At 30.9% G+C, this 23,431-nt stretch overlaps 3 protein-coding genes, 2 long non-coding RNA genes and 1 other non-coding gene across 12 annotated transcripts; 3 read left to right on the top strand and 3 right to left on the bottom strand.

Moving 5' to 3' along the window:
- Positions 1 to 1,326: 1,326 nt before the first annotated feature.
- Positions 1,327 to 5,459, bottom strand: LOC121114909 (uncharacterized). Its single transcript, XR_011779377.1, has 2 exons — positions 5,242 to 5,459; positions 1,327 to 3,276 (listed from the first exon to the last, which is right to left on the bottom strand). It is a non-coding gene; the product is annotated as an uncharacterized protein (transcript).
- A 1,450-nt stretch (positions 5,460 to 6,909) lies between these two features.
- Positions 6,910 to 10,023, bottom strand: LOC121114908 (TP53-binding protein 1). Its single transcript, XM_040709023.2, has 4 exons — positions 8,265 to 10,023; positions 7,967 to 8,189; positions 7,792 to 7,911; positions 6,910 to 7,727 (listed from the first exon to the last, which is right to left on the bottom strand). Exons 1-4 carry the CDS (start codon positions 9,858 to 9,860, stop codon positions 6,976 to 6,978), a joined length of 2,691 nt encoding a protein of 896 aa, XP_040564957.1. The 5' UTR covers positions 9,861 to 10,023; the 3' UTR covers positions 6,910 to 6,975.
- Positions 10,024 to 11,138: 1,115 nt separating this feature from the next.
- On the bottom strand, positions 11,139 to 21,874 carry LOC121114904 (ER membrane protein complex subunit 2). 6 transcript variants are annotated; one of them, XM_040709018.2, is made up of 9 exons: positions 21,776 to 21,874; positions 20,580 to 20,666; positions 12,462 to 12,516; positions 12,085 to 12,361; positions 11,874 to 12,017; positions 11,686 to 11,817; positions 11,504 to 11,624; positions 11,343 to 11,440; positions 11,139 to 11,277 (listed from the first exon to the last, which is right to left on the bottom strand). In XM_040709018.2, exons 3-9 carry the CDS (start codon positions 12,487 to 12,489, stop codon positions 11,205 to 11,207), a joined length of 873 nt encoding a protein of 290 aa, XP_040564952.1. In that variant the 5' UTR covers positions 12,490 to 12,516; positions 20,580 to 20,666; positions 21,776 to 21,874; the 3' UTR covers positions 11,139 to 11,204. The 6 variants fall into 6 exon arrangements, with proteins under 6 accessions (XP_040564952.1, XP_040564954.1, XP_071743407.1 ...); XM_040709020.2 differs by lacking the exon at positions 20,580 to 20,666 and having other exon boundaries at positions 21,776 to 21,856; XM_071887306.1 differs by lacking the exon at positions 21,776 to 21,874 and having other exon boundaries at positions 20,580 to 20,680.
- On the top strand, positions 13,805 to 16,501 carry LOC121114907 (uncharacterized). Its single transcript, XR_005863367.2, has 4 exons — positions 13,805 to 13,929; positions 13,998 to 14,398; positions 14,474 to 15,703; positions 15,764 to 16,501. It is a non-coding gene; the product is annotated as an uncharacterized lncRNA (long non-coding RNA).
- Positions 17,021 to 18,756, top strand: LOC121114905 (uncharacterized). Its single transcript, XM_040709021.2, has 2 exons — positions 17,021 to 17,453; positions 17,539 to 18,756. Exons 1-2 carry the CDS (start codon positions 17,150 to 17,152, stop codon positions 17,886 to 17,888), a joined length of 654 nt encoding a protein of 217 aa, XP_040564955.1. The 5' UTR covers positions 17,021 to 17,149; the 3' UTR covers positions 17,889 to 18,756.
- Positions 19,110 to 21,111, top strand: LOC121114906 (uncharacterized). 2 transcript variants are annotated; one of them, XR_011779374.1, is made up of 3 exons: positions 19,110 to 19,194; positions 19,461 to 19,792; positions 19,856 to 21,111. It is a non-coding gene; the product is annotated as an uncharacterized lncRNA (long non-coding RNA). The 2 variants fall into 2 exon arrangements; XR_011779375.1 differs by lacking the exon at positions 19,110 to 19,194 and adding an exon at positions 19,277 to 19,369.
- Positions 21,875 to 23,431: the final 1,557 nt, after the last annotated feature.

The following is a 23,431-nucleotide window of genomic DNA, read 5'->3' as shown; positions in this document are numbered from 1 at the left end:
AATAGGGAAAAAAAAAGGCCAGAAATCTTCCCGTAGTTGAAGAAATAAGACAATCACACCAACTGCTAGTTATCTCTTAAGTACTCCCTGACTATCATTGTCACTTCTCTAGAATTTTTAAAATGAATTACATAGTATTTTATTCGATACTGTATTAAAATTCATATTGCATATCAATATTTTATTGAAAAGCGTAGCTATACATTTCTATTTGTATATGATAGCCAGTTCTAGAACCGCTTAAAAAAGAAGAAATAAAGTGGAGAGACATAATCAAGGACCAAACTTTATCAGTTTTAGGACTGATATGCGCATAGGACGGGACTGAAGTCTTCAGTACTAAATAAGGATCAGCACAACACTAGTCCTAAACATTCATCGGAAACGGATTTCTCATAAAATAAGATTTGTTCAAAATAGTGCAGAAATTATAAATCAATAGAAAATTCCTACAAATAAATTATATATTATGGATTCAATTTTGGAAAAATTAAATAAAGAGACCCTAATATATCATTCAGGTAATAAGTTCCTTATTCATGGCATATATATATATATATAGTGTTGGATCGGTCCTAAGACTGATTTCCTTATCATACTTTTTTCCCTTTTCAATTTAGTCTTTCATTTTATCGGACCAATATACTTTCGGTCCCACGGTCATAGCTAGAAAAAAAACCCCCGAAAATCAACATATTAACCCTAACGATTTGAAGAATGTTTAGCCGGAGAGAAAGAATAATGTTCATGACGTTTCGTTAGATCAGCTAAAAATCAGCGGTGACAAGGGAGGGTATATAAAAATACATTTGCTAAAATTACTCCAATGTTGATGCCCAATTCTACTCTGAGTCCAAAAAAGACAACAATTATAACTCTGCAACAAATCTTAAGTCACACTCAGTCTTGTATGAGCACACACGAATGTTCTATCAGGTTTCGAATAAAATTGAATCTATTTAGAAAAGGATATTCACCACTAAGGAATTAAATAATAATGACGACTACCAAGGAATAGAAAATTTATTCTTCAGACGACCAATTCTAAGAAAACGGACCAGCTAAAAAATACACCGGATTTTCATCACTAGTTAACCTCATTGACGTCACTATTAAAAAGCATGGTGGAAGTCAAGCATCAGTCGGAAAAGGATTATGTTATAACCCAAGGAATACAAATACAACAAAGTTTTAGTATTCCTTGTATAACCTTCTATTTTTATTCAGCTTGGTAGTAACTACGTAATTTCAGCTGTTGTAGTTTCTGTAAAAGACCGATAAGAATCGGGCCTAGGACTCACAAATTTAATTAGGACTGGACTGATAGTACTGCAGTCTTTTTAATTTTATTAGAACGATCCAACATTACATATATATTATTTTGTAAAGAAGGTAGCAGTATCCATTTGTAATAATGACTTTAAATTATTTTTTCTTAATGTGTGTGTATTTATTATGAATATCTACTATAATATAATATTATAGTACGTGTTTTTCCGTCCGTCTGTCCATGGATTAGCAAGTTTGCCTTAGTATGTGCATAATAAAATAATTCGTAATAAAATATATAATATGGGTACATCCTAGTATTATATATTATAATTTGTTTAAAAATAGGTAAACTGAATTGCTGAATCAACTTCATTAAATTATAAACATATTTAGAGAATAATTAACTATAATTATAATGGAATTCAATACAAAGGGAAAAGCAATTTAGAATTAATTTAATCTAAAAAGTCTGAAATATTTGTTAGTTTAGACTCATACATTGATGTATCTGTTATTTGTGACTCCAATTTTATGACAGTCTCTAACATATGGATATTTCCCTGAGAGATCACAAACTGTTTGAAGATCGATAATGCATTACAAGCGTCGTTAAAGCTAACATCAGGGATATGATCTTCTTCTTCATTATTCTCGTCGTCAATTTTCTCTTCTTTAATGATTAACAAATCAGGTTTGGACCAATCTGTCTCAGAGGAATCACAGGTGCTGAGATTCTGATCGAGTTCGTCTAACTCTTTGACAGAACAGTCATAAACTTCTCTGGCGAGACGAACTATTGAAAGAGGGATGTTGCTTTCATCATTATCTTCTTCCTCTTTTTTAACAACAGTAACATCAGTATTTCCAAACCCACAGTTCTGGAAGCATTTCTGGATGGTAGAGGCCTGTACTTCATTCCAAGCACTATTAATGGAATAAATGGTATCCAGTATATTGATAGATGCCAGTAGTTGGTCACTTGTTACATTCTTGTCCTCCTCCATCTTCCGAGTCATATACTGGAGCTGTTTCCTTCTGTATTTTAATTTCATGGCTCGAATGATACCCTGGTACATTGGCTGAACCTTAGTCATGTTCGGTGGAAAAAATACAAGTTTTACATTTTCCAACACCAATTTGGGATGTGCTGGACAGTTTTCAAGGAAAACAAGAACCTTACGTTCCTGTCTTTGCATCTGGAGATCAAAATCACGCAACCATCTCTCAAAATAAGAAGATGTCATCCACGCCTTTGTATTACTCCAATAGGTAACTGGTAGAGATCTAGGATCCAGTTTACCAAAGCAAAGAGGTTTCTTATCCTTTCCAATGACTAGAGGCTTAATTTTTTTTTCCAGTTAAACTAGCACATAAGGCTATAGTTAACTTAACTTTGGATTTCTTATCACCAGCACAGTCTGAATTCTCGGTGTAAAATTTGTGACGGCTGCAATCATTGAAAAAGAGCCCAGTCTCACCCATACTGAATATATTTTTAGGGAGGTATCCCTCACAAAGACCATGTATCTTATCCATCCATTCCTCTACCACCTTCTCGCTAACATCACCTTTCTCTCCACCCATCTTATCTAAGGCAATATTATGACGTTTTAAAAATGATTCCAACCATCCATTAGAGGCTTTGAAATCATACAAAGACAAATCTTTGGCAAATTCAAGCGCCTTCTCTTTGAGGAGTGGGCCACTGATATTTATACGAGAAGTAGCCTCTTGAAACCACTTCCATGTGAGTGAATTGAGATCATCATAGCCAGTTACTCTTTTTGACCTCTTTCTCTGTCCATCCATATTATTATTGACAGCACTAATTACCTCTTCCTTCCTCTTCAAAATGCATTGAATTTGTGTTCTGCCAACACCCATCTTCTCTGCAATTTGCCTCGTACTCATACACAAATTTTGTGATAAATTTATGACTTCCAATCTTTCTGTCAATGTTAGCACTTTTCTTTGAACTCGTATTGTAGCCATCTTTGCCAATCACTAAATGATACTAAAGTTAAATAAGATGCAAACATATATTAGAATGGGGGGAGTAGACATCTACAACCATTACTGCCCAGACGTGTTTTTTTTAGTGAAAAATTCTATCTTGAGAATTTGAACATATCGCACAAATGAAGATAAATAGAATGTTGTTTATCTAAAATCTGGACAGTTATGGGATAAGTAACATTCAGTCTAAAATAGGGAGGGGAGGAAAGACATAAATATTGGGGGAAATATTCATTTATATGTATCTATAGATTTGTAGAAAATATGACCTGCTAGTATGCAAAAAAAAAAATTGAAAAGTTACGTAGTTACTCTGACTAGGTTTAAAAATCCTGAGCACATTTAAGTGTGCAATTTTTTGTTGATGTTGGGAGCCTAAACAGTGTTTTTTTCTAAAGCTTTTATCTTTATTTTCATTCTTGAGGAGATTACATATAAATATAAAGTAACTACGAATGTATGTGCTCATGAACGGAGAGTTATAAGTGAAAGTCCATATTGGAATCAGAGTCAGGTTAGATAACAGAGTAATACCTGCCTATGTCTTGATAGATGCGGAGTCGGACTTGTTTTAATTTATTTTTAAGGACATAGTCAGAAATTACTCCGATATGGTTCCTAGTCCAACAAAAATATCAACTTATAACTCCCAACAAATCATCAGTTTACTCTCCATTATTAATGAGCAAACGCACATTATAAATAGATATACTCCCTCCTCAATAATTAAATAATAATGATAATATAAAAAATTGTTCTGGTTGCAACTTCACATAGTCCTGCGCGAAGTTCCTATTTTTTACAACTCTATGAATGTATACATATTTTATTTTCAAATCGTCAAGAGGGAGGTTAGAAGTAGAGTTCTAGAAAATATGACCTGCAAGTATGTTAACACAAAATTAATCAAAAGTCAACATGGTAGTTGTTACCATTTCAAGAATGTATAAGAAGAGATCAACATAGCTGGCATGACTGGAGATGTGAATATTGAATAAATTGCGATGAGCGTAAATTTTAAAAATAGTAAGAGCAAAAATTGATTGCTCTTATTCATTATTCCTACCTATTTTGAAAATTCCAACGTATCTGTGATGAAAGATCACTATAGTTTATTGTGATCCCTGTGAGTAGATGTAATGTATCTTAAAGTTATCATATTTTTTGACATTTTGTCTGGCGTTTTTGCCACACTCGCCGTAATTTAGGCACATCTCTAGTCATGACACTTCATTAGATTAGCTACGAGGAGCGAGCAGCTATGACACAAAAGAAATAACACTCCCTACATTGCAAGGGTACCAAGGTACCAAGAGACAGGGTATATGATGGAATTTTTGTAGAGCACTAAAAGAACTTATGTTATTACTGAATCTTTGTTAACATCAGGTGCCTGTTATTTGATTTTGGGGGAGAAACTGAGCTAGTGCCATAAAGAGGAGAACCTTCTACACTTAAATTAGCATTACTATAAGGAAAACGTTATAATTATATCTAAATACACATAATTTTTTTAAAACACCAAAAGTAAGCGGGAATTCTTCTTTCAGAGAGAGATTTAAACACCACAACGATCTATTAAAGAATAAAAAAAAATAGATGATGCACTAATAATTTTTTCTTTTCTGATCTGTAAATTGTGTTTTACTCTACAAAAATAGCATCTCTAGGTACATCAGAGACAAGATGTAAAAGCACAACCAATTTTGTGACGTATTAAGTACAAAGCTTACAAAAATAAGAAAAGAACTACATTCACAATCGCCCACCATCGGATACACAGTGCATGGACGATGATAAATTAAATTTACCTCCTTTACATCAAGTCTGCCTGATATTTTGTAGAGAAAATGTGACTGATATAATTTGTCCCTAAGTATCTTGGCAAGGAACCAGGCAGGGATAACCCAAATCTCGATCCTTAATTCTACCTTGAATACATAAAGGACTTACACTTAGTTTCCCCTCTGCAGCAAATCTTCAGTATTACAATTCGTCTTTCACGCACTAGTGATTACTTACAAACTTAGATTTTCTTTCTTCAAGAATAAAATAATAATGATAACAGCATGGGAAAATAAAAAAACTACTGTTGCAACTACAGTCAAACCTGGTCTAACTGCCATCTGATTTAAGCGTGTCACTGCTCTAAGACGCCATATCCAGTTCCTACATAAGAATTTCATTACATAAAAAAACTGTATTAAGCGTCCCCTTGCAATCCCCGGCCAGCGGTTATACAAATTTTTACCTAGCTATTACACAAGTTCCTGATGAACCTGCTTTTTAACGGTCACTTTTTAAACTTACATAGACTGTTGAGTACAAAACAAAGAAGGAGTGACCTGTTATAGATTATACAGACCCTCTCTTTAAGAGTTAATTTATACAATAGCATATTGTATATATGTATACATATTGTCAATATGTATGCATACACATAAATTAATGTTATCCCCAATGTGTTCTAATTGCATTGGGTTTCCCCATGTTTCTGTATTTCTAATGACTGAATTACATATATTATAATTACATGACTCTGTAATCAATTGGTATGTTAACAAATAACAAAATATAGTTGTTACAAAAAAAATTCTTATTTTTGGTGTATTTCTAAAAAAAAAAACATATGTGTATTAACATATAATTGCAATGGTTTCCCTGCACTAATGCTAATTTAAATGTAAGAGGTTCTTCTCTTTATATTTTGTTTATTTTTGCTCTTAAAATTAATAATATATTATTATTATTTACAGCCTCTTCAAATATTTTTATGTTATATATATAGCTAGAGCGATAAAGTTTTTACTGAGGAGGTTGTTAATTTTTTTTCTTCTTGATTTTCAAAGAATATGCAATTAAGTATAAATATATCCTAATCACCGAGTGTTAATTATATTTAGATAATAGTGCCTCTTCTTCAAAACATTATTCAAATTGTCAGGGTTACCATGTTGATTTTAGGGTTTTTTTTAAATGCCACTGTACAAAAGATTTTCATCACTTCTGATTACCTTTAACATTTTTCTACAAGTCCATTATAATAAAATTACCAAAAATGAAGTTTAGATCGAACATTTTATATGTTAAAGTTAGGAATAATCTCTTTGGTAAAGGATGTAGAATATATATAGCATAAATCATAACAGAAGAAAGAGAGATGATTAATTATAATGATTACATAAATATTATAGTACAGACAGTATTGTGTGCGTGCCATTTTCGTTTTTTCATCAAATGTTGGTAAATTAATTTTGCTTTATATAATAATAGCATAATTACTATGTATCTCGATCAAAATATTAAAGGACTTGTGTCCAAAAAATTGGGGAATGAGACTTGGAGTATAAGGACTTTTCTTCATCTTTGATTATAGCCAATTACTATTAACTTATTTAAATAATATACATAATATAATTATTATTTATTTTCGGAGTTACTGCACTAAAATTATAAACAATTTCATTCTCTCGGTATATGGTTTTACTAAATATCCAAATAATGATTATTTATAATTGTTTCATTATTTAATACTACTTTCAAAAAATACCCGAGTTGAGTGACTTTGTTGGTATAACTTAAAGACTATTAGGTAGTATTTCTGATGTTGGATTGTCTACATTTTTTTCAATATAGGATAATTTATATTTTATTTATCAATTAAGTTATTTTTAATAACTAAATACACTATTTAACAATAAATAAATCAAAATCAAGTTTTTCTCTGTTTATCAGAGATTGAATGATCCACCTTGGGGAAACAACAGTTATATTTGATAATATATCAGGTACATGTTGGTTATCCTCATCATCTGTCATAAGAACAACATTTATTTTGTTTAGCACATGTCTACTTAAAGAAGATACTGCTTCCGTTTTTTGCGAATACACTTTGGCTCCTAATCGAACCAAGAAAACCTTCCAATCCTCCGCAGCTTTACCAAATACAAGAATTTTTAGTTTATCTAAAAGCTTGAATAGTGGCCTTGATTCGCAAGCTCCTTGTTCAATTTCAAACCCCTTAGTCTCACTATATCCCAAAGGAAGCAAGTAGTTTGCTATGGGGAACTTTTTAGTTCCTCTTACACTATCTAGGATCCATTGAAAGCTGATTGGAGGTACTCCATGAGCGATACCATACAGAAAGTTTAGCGTTCGACAGCTTTTGTCGGACACGATATATAATTCCTCATCTTTTTTGGGGAACTTGGAATTTTCTCCAGGGAATGAATTTAAAACCACACCACCGTATTTTAGTATGAGCGACTTGATTTCATATTTATTAAATGGATCCACCTCCATTTTTTCTCTATCATAATTATCATCTGAAGAAGAGGATTCCTCCCCAAGATCCGTTTCAGTATCTAGTCCATATGCAGGATGTTTTGTATTTGTTTTAGTTAAAATAAAATTCATTTTTCGAAAGAGACGAGTACTATCTGAAAAAAGTTGGGGGAAGGATTACAGATTAAATGTAAATCACTATCGGTGAGATCAGCCTACCAATTTTCCTAGGTTTACGTCCTTTTTTCCGTAATGATGGGGAGGAACATTCGTCATCTTCTGTCTCAGTGGTTGACTTTGCCATTTTACATTTGACTTTGCTAGTCAATAGTTTTTTTTCTAGATACATTTTGGGAATATGTAACTATTATTTATAGAGTTTAAATTTAAATACTTGATGCAACAGAAGATTTTGGAGTCTCCGAACAACTAGTCTCTGCTGTACTTGTATCCACGTACTTCCCACCTTTTTTTTTACTTTTAATCGGAGTGACAGGAAATCTAGACGGCCTTGTTCGTTTTGTAAAAACAATATTATTTAGATCAAGATCTCCTCCAGTGCAAGAAGAGAGATCACCCTTTGGAAACTGGCCAAGCTCTGAAGCCATTTCTTTAACCTAAATAATTGCATAAAATACGGAAAGTAAAACAAACAAACTTATTTAAACCGTTAAATAAATGAAAGATCTAACTTGTTCCATATCCAGATGAAGCCTTGAAACAGGAACTAAAGAAGATTGTTCAACAGATTTGTCATCATCTGTTTCAAACTCTACGGAGTAACATATATTGTCCTCGTTTGGAATAGGATGAGATATAATGATGGCACGCCTAATACAGTTTTTCTCAACTTCAACGTTCACATATTTTCCAGGAACTAGGGATTCCGATGAAATAAGTTCAGACTCCTTCAAAACTTTCTCTACTCCATCATGAAACAAAATTCTCCATTTATGCTCTTCTAATGTATCTTTTTCAGTGACCCTTCCCAAATAGTATCGAATCCCCCTCTTTCCTTCAGTCCATTTTGCAAATACATCCAATCCAATATGAATTATTGAGTCATTAGAAGATATTTCACTAAAAGATTTGTCAGGGCTAACAATGAGTTTGGATCCTTTCATTTTTGTTTTTCTAAGACTCTTTTTCTTTGTAGTTGTATCCGATTTATCCTTTTCAAGATGGGAGACGGATGTTAAATCTTCAAGAATAACTTTTGGTGTATTTTTGAAAACGGGCAACTTAGCAATTACTTTGTGATGAGGAATAGTCGCTTCTGGAGCAATGGAAATCCGATCACGCTTATTATTTTCTGACAATCCACTTCCAGCACTTGACTGATCGGCACTATACCCGGTGGACGACACTTTGGAGGAAATGGTTGACAAAGAACTTGCATCAGACACTCGACCAGATTTGCTCAAATGAATCAAGTTTTTTATATCTGTCTTTTCCCACTCCAATACATCCTTTAAAAAACTTGGATCTGGGACATGAGAAGCTTTGTAAATGGGACCAATACCGCTCATACTTTTTATTCCCTTCAAAATTGAAACATCGTTTATTTGAACAAAATATATATTTTCATTCGGGAGAATATCCTCAGTGGCACTTTCAGATTTGTTTTGTTGGTTGTCATGAGATCTTTTATTCGGAATCGTTTTAGTATTCAGTACATATGGAGTACTGGAGTAAGTTTCTCTTTCATTGAATTCCACAGAGCTGACTGCACTTTTGGGTTGCTCATTCACAGGTGTACAATGATCCTGGTTTTTGTTTAAACTGGATAATTCCTTTTGTGAGTTAATGTTTTGCTTTGATGGAGGTGAATCAGAGAAAAGATCCTCATCATCCAATGACTCGCCTCCATTCGTTGTTACTTCCACAGTGGAAGAATAGTCCTTATCACTAATCAAATCAATGACACTCACATCTAAATCCGAAGTCTTATTCACAACTTTGATCACTTGAACGCTTTTTCGCCGTTGGGATTCATCTTCAGAAAGTTTTATTTTTTTAGACTCAATTTCCTCAGAGTCCGAGTCCGAGGGAGAGATATGAGTACGTTTCGAAAGAACTGAGTTGGAGTGTTCTCCTTCCGCTTCATCATCATGTACATCACAATTTATTTTTTCCTCCTTCTTCTCATTCAGGGATGAGGAAAGGACTCCAACACTTTCCGACAACTCAAGTTTCAGAGACTCCGAACATGTTCCCAAAGTTATTTCAGGGCTGGAACTCAAATGATCACCCGGTTCCACTGCAGCTTCCTTTCCAATATCAGACATAATTGATAATGTAATACTTAATTGATAGTCTTTAAGTTATAAAAACAAAATAACTCCAACTCGCGGGTCCGATTAGGTAGAAAAAGCTGTGTCTTGTCTTTTAGTTTTTGAGAAGAGAATAGCATGAAATTAATAAATACTAAATAGTAATAATGTTTATAGTATAAATTATAAATATTTTGATATTTTTGTACGGGAAAATGAAATTTGTTTTAAATTCTTGCGAGGCAACCTCGAAAATAAATAATAAATCAACTACTACCAGACAGAAGGACTGCCGAAACAAAATTGAGTGAGCTGTTGAATGCAGTCCTTTAAATTCATTGAGCAATATTATTTGAGATCATAGTCTCATAGAGGCGAAATAGAGATTTAAAATAACATAGTTATTGTTGAAATAATTGTTATGCCAATTTTTTGTCATGAGATTATCTACACATCTTTATTGAAGATTATTTGTCATGTTGCAGGCATAGGTTGAAATTTAGAGGATTTGGTAGAGATACACATTACAACAAACGAATTATAATTATAGCTCCTAAATAAAGAATTGAAAGAGACAACGATATATTGAGGGAGAAAATAAATTCTGCATATGGACTAAGAATCTGAAATTTTTATTTTCGTAAAAAGCTATAATATGGAAATGTGTAACTCTGCAACGGTAAATGACTTAGATCTTTAGTTAAAATCTGTAACTTTTTGTGAAAATCTTGCATTTATTGCCGTAGCTATTACATTTAATGTAATTTTCTTTTCTTTTCATATAATATTCTTTAGATGTCACCATTATGGGTGGAAAGAAGATATTGTTATGATCTGCTAAATCAATTGTTTAATTAGATAATTAACTATACAAAGGTTAATTTGAAATGTCTTTCTTCAACTCACCGAATGGGTATCTTGTTAGCTCTGTTATTCATTTCAAATATGCTTAACATATAGGTTTTTAAAATTGGGGGATTATTCTGGAAATTATTGTATATTATGTAGTAAATCTTGGTTGGAGAAACGAATTTGGGTAACATAAAGCAGAGGGGACATGCCAACTACGCCGTTTAACTGAGATGTTTGTTTCAACTGTTAGGGAAAATATTACACAGTATACAGCACAGTATCAATTTGAAACTATTCAATAGTAATTTTAGCAATACTTTATATAAAGTACGATGCGGAAGAGTGTTGTTTTATTAAATAAAAAAACAATCCCGATGTAAGAAAAAATGAATCACTACTTGTTAAATATGCTAACACATAATAATATAATCATTATAGTAATTAAAATTTAAAAGAATCAAAACGGTCTATATTTATCTATTAACACATTTGAAATATCGATAACAATTATGTTGAGGCTATATGTACTGATAAACTCTTCAGATAAGTATCCGATATTTTTGGAACTTTTTCTTCATACCTATAAAAAATACAATAATACATCAAAATATCAGGGAAAAAATAACTTCTGAGTAAAATGCTTACATTTTAGTCAATTCAATTTTACCCCATGTAATTATTTTCAAGTAATCTTTTTTCTTGAGAGCAGTACATTTAGGAGACGAAATAACTTGCGAACAGGTCTAAAAAAATAAAGCAAAAAATAACTATTATACTCACAAAATTTCATTATAAGCTATATTTACAAGAAGCAATCCATACAATGCCCTTGTGTTATTAGGATTAAGCTGTAAAGCGTGACAATAATAGTACTTAGCAGTTTCTAGATTTTCAAATCCACCCTGAGTGTACTTAATTTCCGCAAATCTATAATAAAATATTATCAAATAAGATGAAAAATAATTAATTATTCATAAATTATGGAAACCTTTGATAAAAAATGTGGTTATGAGGATTATGTAGAAATAATTCTTCACAACAAAATGCTGCTTTTACGTAATCCTGATCTTGAATATATAAATCACATAGTTCCATCCAAGATTCCTGATCGTGCATATAACTTAAGGAAAAAATTAGTAATTAGGAAAAAGCTGATTTAGTAAACTAATAACTAACTCCTTGAGGAATTTGTTTAATTCGCTGATGGCTTTGGAGGTTTCTCCTTGTGCTTTCAGAATAGCAATTTTTCTTTTCTTCACTTGACTATTAGCATCGTCAACATCAGGTATTTTGTCTAAAACATTATTTGCCATGCTCAGTCTGCCATGAATGAATAAATAAATAATTAATGCAAACATAATAGAATCACTACTTGAACAAGCATTACCCATCCTCTGACTCAGATACTTCGAAATACATCGCATAAAGCCTAGCAACTCTCTGACTGTCCAACTCAAACTTTTCTTTAAGCTGAGATAAACATTTATTGAAAATATCGAATCTTTGACAGTCAAGTGAGGCCAGCGCAACTTGTTCATAGATGATCCAGCATTCATCCCCTATTTTATTTATATTATCATCAGATAAATTATCCCATATGTCGATAATTTCTTCACTTTTCCTGTCATTTTTCTCGCGGAAATATCTCAATAGATCCCGTGCCTCTAAAAAATGATCATAAGAATCAAATGTATATATCATTAATTATTGAAGATGCAAATTCACGATATATTGTCGTATATCGTTATTATGAATTAAGTTTACCTTCTAAACTTATTTTATTATTTTTCATAGTGATGATATTATAATTTATAAGTACCTATTAAGTAAAGTTTATTAATAATTAATCATAATATGATTGGATTGGGGGGGAAGTAACAATACCATTAGAAGCAACAGAGCATCAATTAATATATTAAATGAAATACTAATGCATAGATGATAAATAACATTTTGCTCTTTCATGACTTTAATTATAACAAAAAGTAACCGAATAAAAATACAATTGTATGGGATATCTCATCTCTGAGTGACGGAATTAGTTATTTCCTTTTAAAAAAATAGGAAGAAGCAATACTTACCGACAAAATTATCTCCCAAGTTAATAATTTATTGACTCAATGACTTTTAGTTTGATAGTTTATAATTATTATCTTATTAATCAAAACGCAGAATTTCGAATGAAGGTATTGGCTCAATAGAATGAATGAATGTCAATAATCTAATAACATTGATGAATATACAAAGTGATGTCATTGAAGCTGAGGAGGATCACATATATATAAAGTTTATTTGTATGGAGTAGTGAATTTACGACCACGCAACATCGTTTTAGAAAAATTTGCCATGGTAGTTTATACCTTGGAATTCGAGAATGTGTCTAAAATTTATGTTAGTACATGTATAAAATTTGCTAAATGTGTATTCCTTTTTCTGATTTGTTTCTAAATTTAAAGCAGCTATTTCTTAGGTATAAATTAGTGTCGGGTTTCGGTCTGGAAATCCTAGACGGGTCTAAGAACGTTATATTTTTTTGTTGGACCGCAATAATTCAGTCCAACAAATAACCTCGGTCTGGACCGCTCTCTAGTAAAAATTCATTCTAGTTCAGTCCCCAAAAAATTGGTCTAGACACTTCTGGACACATTGCTGGACCGAGTCTCGACACTAGTATAAATACAATTTAAATATCAAATTTACCGACTAAATTAATCGTATTTATTATTGTTTAATAAGGGAGTATTTTTTTGGGTAGGGGGGGTGTAGTAAGGAATTTTGCAATGGGCGTTGTTTAGTCTTTACTTAAATTCGTTTGTAAACATAGCGACAGAGAGTAGCGCTGTCTTGTGGCAAAATAGTACAACTCCCTGTATAATATTATTTAATCAAAAATACGTATGTTTCTCCTGGGACTATATAAAGGGGGAATTAAAACTTTCTTTTTGACTCACAGAACCTTTAGACTCTAGTAGGCACGACTTTGAATTCCATTTCTCGGCCTTCAGCAGAAGGAAGGAAGTGAGTAGTTGGAATAACATTTCATTCATGGTCATTTGGATGGATCTCTCCTACGTAGCATTCGAAATTATGGATTAACATCCATCATTATCCATATAGACAATATATTTCTACATTATATGCATCAATAACACTTATCAAACGTCAGAAGGACTACTAGTTGCAAATAAGCTATGGAAAAAAACATATTAACTTCCGCAATATGACAATGAAGGTATGTGAAAAATGTTACAATTTTTTAAACGAAAAAATGGTTATTAATTAATTTGTTTATTTCAACAGGTAAAATTGGCTACTCAACTCATTAGTTCATCTGTAGCAGATGGGATCGAGTTCTGTAATAAGGATCTTCAATTACTGGAGTTTAGAAACTCTGAAGGAACAGTCGAGTTTCTTCAAACATTTGATAGAATTTTTGATTTCACCAACAGCAGAAGTTCATTGGCAAAATTATTCAAATCTCCTCTGAGAACTGGAAATGAAGACTATTGGAAACCAATCGTTTTAAGATATGTTTTTATATATTTCTGAATTGAAGGATTAATTTGGTAAACCTTTGGTCAAAACGCGTAAAAGAACTGCTTTTGTTGGATTTATGGCATGAATTACTTCAATTTGTGGCATATTTGACTCAAGTTTAATCTAAAAGGAATAATTATCTTCTAACTTACAAACTATCTCAGGTAGATATTTATACATATTACCTAGTGTATGTGAATTCTACTTTAATTTTGTTCCAATTTTTCATTCTTTTTCAGGATCATATGGAGTTATTATTTTATGGCATAAGGTCTCATTTGGGAAGCAATAATAATCCAACATGTCCCATGTTTTCCTTCATTTATAAGCGGCTATTAATTAGGCATCATGTCTCTGACAGTGGTAGTAATTGCACAAGGCTGGATGATACAGTGGCGCTCTTCGCTACCTCAAAGAACAAGAGGAAACCATCATCAAGTTTTCTGATTTCTTGATGATGAAGATTTGTCATTGATCAAGAAGTATGGCCTAGAGGAAAAACATTTACTAATTAGTGACCATGACTATTTCGATGTGCCTCCTTTCAATTTAAAGAATGTGTTGTTGCTATATTGGTGAATATGTTATCAAATCAGTCTCTGAACATTTAGTATGTCCTGAGGGCTTGGAATCTCTTTACAGCTACGTAACGGTCAGCCATAGTTATTCTTTGATAGTAAGAAAATCTAATTGTGGTCTTTTGTTTCTATCAAAAGACATAGTAGAAATATGCAAAGAAACAGAAAAATGCCTTTTGAGACTAAAAATACAAGGAGCTCTAAAAACAAAGGGAACATTAATTCAAAACGCTATTAACATCTGTGTATTACAAAAATGTAATGGCAAGTCATAGATATTTAAGGATCTTGATCCGCAAACTTTGGAATTGTTACCTTTAAATAATTACGTTCTAAAATTACAAAAAAAAAATTATATTCGTTTACTCTAAAATTCGATTGCATCATGAAGCAAACAACATCTCGGAACAATTCAAAGCATATCTTATCCGGAACTCCCGTACAAAGCAAGTCCTTCTTAAGAATCAGTGATTCAAGAGCTTTAAATATCCTCTATAAAAGTCATTAAAACAAAATTATAAATATACTTAATTAAAACACTTATGATCAAAATGAAGTTTATATAGAATCTTTTTCTAGAAAGGTATATTAATATACATAGATGTAGATGTATACATAAAATGGCTACTGACAGATGAAGGGTAGTCCCCTTTTTATTATATAGGTTGAGGATCCAGTATATAGGTCGGTGGTACTTACTCATTAAAATGACAAGGACAATTTGTTGGAGCGTTGAGATGATGAACAATAAAGAAAAATAAGGATCAAATTATTAATTTATTATGTCAAGATTAGCCTTTCAGTTATCAATAATATTTCTTAAAATCTTAATAAATTAATAATTAGTGATAAAATAACCTTCTAATTTTTACAAAAGGAGTTTGGTATTAGGTAAGTTTATCGTAGTGGATATCATTGAAACTTGATGCATTCTTATTTTTTTATTCGTAGAGTTCAATGCCTGCTTGCATTGCATTCAATTGTACTTTATGAGCACCGGCTTTTTCTAGATCCCTAGAGTACGATCTTGCTAGTAAATTGTAGAAGAAATTTGAACTTAACGTCAATTATGTGAAAATAAGCTTTTTTCATAAGTATTTTTCATAACTTTATAAAACAATCAGATGTTTTGGCATCCTTGTTAGTTGTTACTTAATTTTATGTTCCATATATATTATAACCATCTTTTTTAAGATTTCTTAAAAATCCAGTGCTTCTAAAGCCTTCGCCAAGATTGGAAACAAGCAAGGATATGTTTTAAGCACTTCAAGGACTCTGACATAATTAAGTGCACTCTTGTTAGTTGTTGATGGAGAAGTGCTCCCCATTTTTGACTTTCCAATGCACTTAAAAAAAAGTGTCGTCCCATCTACGAATCTTAAAGTGAAGAACTTATGAAGAAGACAGTGCTAAAAAAATGAGTTCTGATGACAAGTTTGAAAAAAGGCCAACTGTAAATATAGTCATTACTCATACATATGCCCTACTTAGTACTATGGAATCCTTGGGCGTGGTGAAAAAATCGAGCAAAAAGAGACATCCTGAAATCAAGATAACAGTTATATTTGATAGTTGTCATATTTTATTCAGTTTAAGAATCAATAATTTGAAAAATATCAATAATAGGTTGAAAGGCCTAATTTTATTATTATTTAATATTTTTTAGAATAAATAATACTTCATTGATTACATGTTTATTTGTCTTAAATATTCTTTAACATTTTTTATTAAAATAAGTATTTACGAGAACATACGAGAATATTAGGAATTTAGAAGAAAAATCAATTATGAAAATGTTCTTCCTAATGTTGTTATAGGCTTTATGCGATTCAAGGCGAATTTCAACGCCAATCGTGAAGATTTCTTGAAGAGATCATACTCCTTCCTAAGAGTTAAAATTGAGATTGATGAATTATTATAACAATAACAATGAACTATTTCGTATTTTAATTATTTCAAATTTATACTTGCCATTTTGATGAGAGAAAAGAGGAAAATTTGAAACATGTTGAGTACCCTCATTATCCATTAGGTCCCTAAAATCACATTATTAAGTAAGACAAAACGGCTATTTACTATATAATATTTGAATGGTTTGATCTTTTTGTTGTTTGTATTCATCAGCTGTCTCTCCCATCAATTTTTTCCTTAAGTAAGCAATCAATATTTTTTATTTCTATGATCCCCTTACATGAGGTTAAGTGATTGAGCCTTGGCCCACTCCAGATATTAGTTGAACTCACTGAACGTGATATGATATGATTGATCAAGAAACGCCCCGTTAGTTAAATTCAAGGACTAAAGATGGCGCGCTAAAATACTGAAACCATCTCATCAATGGAAATGGACGAAGGAAGTGTCAGAGTCCTTGATGGCCGTTCAGATAAAGTGGCTTGTATGAAAAGAATTTTACTCTCCTTGTTCCTCCTTCTACTGACAGCCATTTTGGCTGGAATCCTCTGGATTACACTCATTGGGCCACCAAATTCTGTATGTCTAGAAGAAAAAGGTTTTAACAATACTCGATATACAAATCCAGATGGAACCTATCGGGAACTTAGTTACATTTTCATTGAAAAAGAACCCAAAAGACATTTTTATGCCTTTAAAGAGGGAAAAAGTAAATGTTTGGAACTAGGAGGTAACGCGATAAATAATAAAGTATTTTATTTGACTTACTTGAAAAAATAACAATTATCAACCTTCACTTTGTCCAATCCTTTTAGCCGAAATATGGGAAGTCGTTGGTGAAGAAGCAGAATGGAACTTGTTCTATAACATAGCCTCGAAACGAAACATAATTGGACCTAGAGGGTCTGGAATATGGATCAATGCAATAATGAATCAAAAATGCCCTGAGCAGCCCTCCAAGAATTGCGTCGAGGAAAAAGCACAGAGTGGTCATGGCTTGTCTGTGAAATGGCCATCCACGGGAAAAATTTCTACCTATTCGAAATTGGAGGGTCGAGATGATTCAGCGGATGAGAACTGCGTTGTCACAACTGAGAATGGACTTTGGAGTTCGGCTGATTGCACTTATGGTTTCTGGACTTTATGTGTTAAAAGAAATTGCTAATTAATTCATTTAAATATAAATTACAACGATTTAATGACATTATTTCTTGATAATAATGCTAAATAATTTCGTTATTTCATATATTTTTATGCACATTGGAAGCAGTTACTTTATTTAAGGATGTCCTATTGCTGTTAGCTAAAAGATTTTATATGAAAAAAGATAATTTTGGTATCAACAAAATAAGTGCCATTCATTGTTTTGTTTATTAAAAAAAACATCTTCGATTTGTAACGATAATATGTTTTGTTGCCATACTAGTCTTTTATATCCTTCATATGTTATATTTGCTTGGATTTATTTGTATTTTTTTTTTTGAATATGTTGATCACTTTAAGGTAAATTAAGACTAAACAAAAATCTTTATTTATATTAATTAATATTTGTACTTTGTGTGAAATAAATATATGCATATAAAGATATGTCAATTTTGAAAGTGACATTAAACTCTGTAGACATCATTTTGTTGCATTTGTTCAAAACTTGCTTTTGGCTAATTGTGTTGATAAATATCTCAATAACGTTATTTTATAAATTTTTACTTTCTAAACATTTAATTTTTTTTTTTACTAAAGACCCCTTAAATACGTCCTATTTATTGATTATGCTTATATATTATGCAGCAAATTAGAAGTAAGAATGGTTTGAAACTATGTCAAGTTATAGAAGACATTATATTATTTTTTAAAATAGAAGGATCGTCTTGAAAGTGTGCAGAGTTGAGCTATGATCAAGCAAAGCTTATGTAGTAATAATCAAATATTGTATTATATAGTCGTATCACCACTAAATGCAATTATTTATGTATTAATGAAAATAGTATCATTATTTTGCTATTGTTTAAATTAATAAAAATTTTAAGTTGTAATTTGTTGTCTCATTGAAGAAAATTGTCCTTAATACCTTTGAATTGAAAGACTTATTCTACTATGTATCTCCAAGAAACGTGCCACTCTCATAAAAAAAGCAACAACACAACAATGTCATTTGCAAGAACAACAAATCTTGTTTTCTTGCCAAATATAACTTTCCTCTTTTTTGTATTCAATACAAGAGAAAGCAGGAATCAGTGTTTATGTACTACAACAAACAACAAATAAAAAAGTTATTTCGAGCTGTATTGTAAACATTTCTATAATAAAGGACTTTATATGTACTTCCTAAGATTGATACGTGAATTACAAATCCCTCCATCACCTTATAAAGTAAGTAATATAATATCTACACTGATAAGAACATAGTACATATTGTAACAAGTGATTCTATAGTTTAAAAAAGTTTAATTATAAAATAAATTTTGATTTGGGTGAGGCCATTATTATTTGTCATAAATATAATGTAATTAAAATTACCAAAATATCGCCAAGACTTACTATTATTACTTTTCTTCAATATCGTTTGAAATATATCCTACAATATTGTTTTAAGTTAAACTAGTAGTTATTACACGTAACATGACTCTTACTGACTTATTAATACATGTATTATATAAGGATCCTAATCAAATTAATTTATTCATTATTTATTGTAGAAAATATAATATATATACAAGTACATCATTTTTTAATATAGGCCTTAAGAGTTTGGAAGTACTAGTGAAATTGGGAAGATGGCGCGTAAATAAATCTTTACTGTACCTTGGATAAAATCCTTTTGATAAAATCTTTACCTGCGATTCTGTATGCTGTGTACGTATTTTACTTAAATTATACATATTTATATGTAATGTCACTCAGAAGAAAGAGCAACGTGCTGTGTGCTCTATAAAATATGACGAATCCTACTTAAGATACCTAGGATCCTTCTGGCTATTATTATTACAATTATTATTTTATATGCAATGAAAGAAGACCAAAATGGGAAACAGCTTAGTTCCTAGCTTTTTGAAAGCTACAAATCCATCAGTGAGTAAATTTTGTAATGAAATGTGAATATTGACTATAATTTATAAATATCTTCATTTTCAGACTAATAAAATACCTTCTTCCTTAATGGATCTGTTATCAAATATTCCTTTTCAAATGCTACAAGATGTGCCATGTGAAAGTCCTGTTCAAAACATTTATTTACAAAAATTTAAAGAGTATTTGAAGAAAAGAAATTTAAAGGAAGAAGACAATATCCTTTCCTTTATAATTTCATATAACATATTTATGAGAAAAAACCAAGAGATAGACTCTGATAAACCCAAAAAAACTAGTCAACAAATTCACAATTTAAAAAACCAAAAGAAAACAATATTTTTTAACATTTGTGAGAGTTTCTTCAACTATGAAAATCCAGATAATTTAATATCATTAAATACAGAAGTATTAATGGATGAACTTAATAATTCTTTAGATTTGAAAAATAGTGACAAAGAGCCCAACTACAGTCTACTTCAAAAAGCTATCGAAGATAACAGTGTCAAAGAACTTGAAACTACGTTTCAACAATTCATGCTACAAATGGGACAAAAAAGAACTGCTTGTTTACTTTCATTACTATAACTTAGATAGTATATTATTTGATCAGAATTGTTCATAGATAATATATGCTATATAATTATCAATTGAACACTGTTTATTTTATTAAGCTTAAATTCAATATTGTATAATTAGTCTCAACCATGGAAATAAAATTTTATTTAGCTATTTAATGGCCATCAATATAGAGATATAAATAAATAGATTATTACTGATAAATACCTACATTTTAAAATTTTGTATACTTAGTATTTCGTCGAAATCTAGAGTTAAATTAGGGAGGTTTTTTTTCGTTAAGTCCAAAACACACATTCTATAATCAAAATATATATCAATTTATTATTTTTTTGTGAAGGAAATACAGGTACGAGAACTTTTTTGGTACCAAAAAAATTAATTTTCAAAATCCACTTAATGATATTTTTTTTAAATGATTTCGACAATAAAGACATTTTATTAATTATAAATTATTTAAAATAATGTATGTCAGACAAAATAATTATAAAATTTAATTTTAATTGGGAATTTACTTGATTTTTAATGCGGTCATTTCAATTCTGTAAAATTTAAATAATCGAAAGTTAACCCATATTTATTCAGCAACCTTTTTAATTGCAATAAACGAAAAGTTTTATTACTAAGTTCAAATCTAATACTTGTAGGACACTTATGCAAAATTATACACTTCCATTATATGAATATATAGATATAGTATAAACAAACTCATCAACAACAATATAAATTCTTGTTTACATCAATATATAGTTTTTTATAATTTATTATCTTAATATAAAAAATTGCAATATCAGGGAAAGATACGGCACTATACTGGAAGTCAGGATAATTCTAAACACTGCGTTATGCGAAATCCGCGATGTTTGAAACCCTGTTATGCGGGGATGTATAACATGATATGAAAATATTTAAATGGACGATTTAGATCCATATAATCTATTATATAATTTAGATAATATAATGATATGAAATATATAAATAAATAGTTAAAATATTTATATGTGTTAGTGTATCCGTACTATAAATTATAAAAATTGCATAGGTGGGCCGTTTTTAATATAATTCATTTATTAACATAGAAAATCATTTCTAACCCATTACTTCCAACGAACTCTTACATTCGAATTTCAGCATGAACGTACTGGCCACGTACTTAAAAGTACGCTCTAGAATAATTCCTGTTAATAAATAAAATTTGTTCTTCTCTATTTTCTCTTGAAACATGAAAAAATTTCCATTATTTTTACTTAATCGAACATTTTTATCGGAAATATATTAATATTACTTTGTCCGAAGATTATTTTTTGGAGTAAGACAATCAATTTATAAACTTTATCGTGGAAATCCTGTCTAACATATATAGATTTACAACAAACAAAAAAAGCAGAAAAAATTGAAAAATGTTACCTTTTTTTCATTGTTCAATGAGATAGTAACGTCGATTTACACATTTTTGAAAATAATCTCGTCTTATTGACAACCTTTGCGAAACTGATAAGTTACGGATTTTAAATAAATACAAAAAATATTTTTAACATGTTTCAGTTTATCTTTCTGTGTGAGGAAAAAATGGCAAAGGAAAAAATGTAAAGGAAACAATAAATGTGGAAAAAATGGTATGGAAAAAAAGGAAATGGGAAAAAGTGGAAAAAATTGCACAATTCTTTTAAGCTAATACCTATCACCAATATAGTCTATATTAAGGTTAATAGAAATACAAGGCTATACCATAACGCATGTACGACATATATTTGACTTCCACCACGCTTTTAATATTGACGTCATAGTAGATGAGTAGTTGCGTGTTTTGTCAAAATCTGTTTTCCTGCCCAACAGACGGTACGATACATTAAATTGAAAATTCTATTAATAGTGGCGTCATAGACTATAAGTGGTTGCGTGTTTTGTCAAAATGTGCCGGTCTTGCCCAGCAAACTGTACAGTGTACAATATATCAGATTGAAAATTCTAGCAAGCCCGATTAAATGATGGTCTAACCTTGTATTTCTATTAACCTTGGTCTATATTAATAAATAAGTATCAAGGTTAATAAAAATACAATGTTAGACCATCATGTAATCGAGTTTGTTAGAATTTTCAATCTGATGTATTGTACCGACTGCTGGGCAGGACAGGCAGATTTTGACAAAAAATACAACCACTTATACCCTATGACGTCACTATTGCTAGATTTTTCAATTTAGTGTATATTACCGACTGTTGGGCAAGAATAACGGATTTTGACAAAACACGTAACCCCTCATTTACTATGACGTCAATATTAAAAGCGTGGTGGAAGTCAAATATCAGTTGTACATGCGTTATGGTATAACCTTGTATTTCTATTAACCTTGAATTACTATGAAAACGAGTCATAAAGTGCACTTTAGTACATCAAATTGACAATTCTAGCAAGCCCGACTACATGATGGTATAACTTTGTATTTCTATTAACCTTGGGAAAGAATAATGTAGTCGTATTAATGAAATATTGGAGGCGTGTGCATCTAAAACAAGAGCACTGTTTCTATTTGTTTTTGTTATTAGTTTCTTATTTATATCATAATTATTGTGTATTTTGAGTAAATGAGTAAATAAAATATAAACGTTACTATGTTAAAAGGAATTTTGTTTGTTTTTATTAAGGAGCACTCTTAAGACTGAAGTATTCATCAATCATCAGTCATTCCAATATATTAGTTCCCCCCCCCCCTCAAACTCTTATTATCATTCTTTCATTATTGAGGAAAGAACAGATAAAAACTGATGTAAGTACTGAGTAGTTACGTGTGAGTGTGCTCATGAAAAAGTAAAACTGATGATATCTTGGGGAGATCTCTTTAAAAGCAAAATTTGTCTTTAAACCGACTCCTAATTACTGTGAACAATGTTGGGTACTACCTCTACTATATAATAATTAATAAGATGAAAGGAAAATAAAGAATCACGAGAGCGATTCGAAAGGAACTAAGCGCTAATCCCTTAATTCTCTGTTATCAACTATAATATCATTAGACATGATAGATTATTCATATTGGATAAGACTCATGGATTGAAGAACAA

Source organism: Lepeophtheirus salmonis, chromosome 3 (assembly GCF_016086655.4).
Source record: "Lepeophtheirus salmonis chromosome 3, UVic_Lsal_1.4, whole genome shotgun sequence".
Lineage (NCBI taxonomy): Eukaryota > Metazoa > Arthropoda > Copepoda > Siphonostomatoida > Caligidae > Lepeophtheirus > Lepeophtheirus salmonis.
This window is presented reverse-complemented; position numbering and strand designations above follow the sequence as displayed.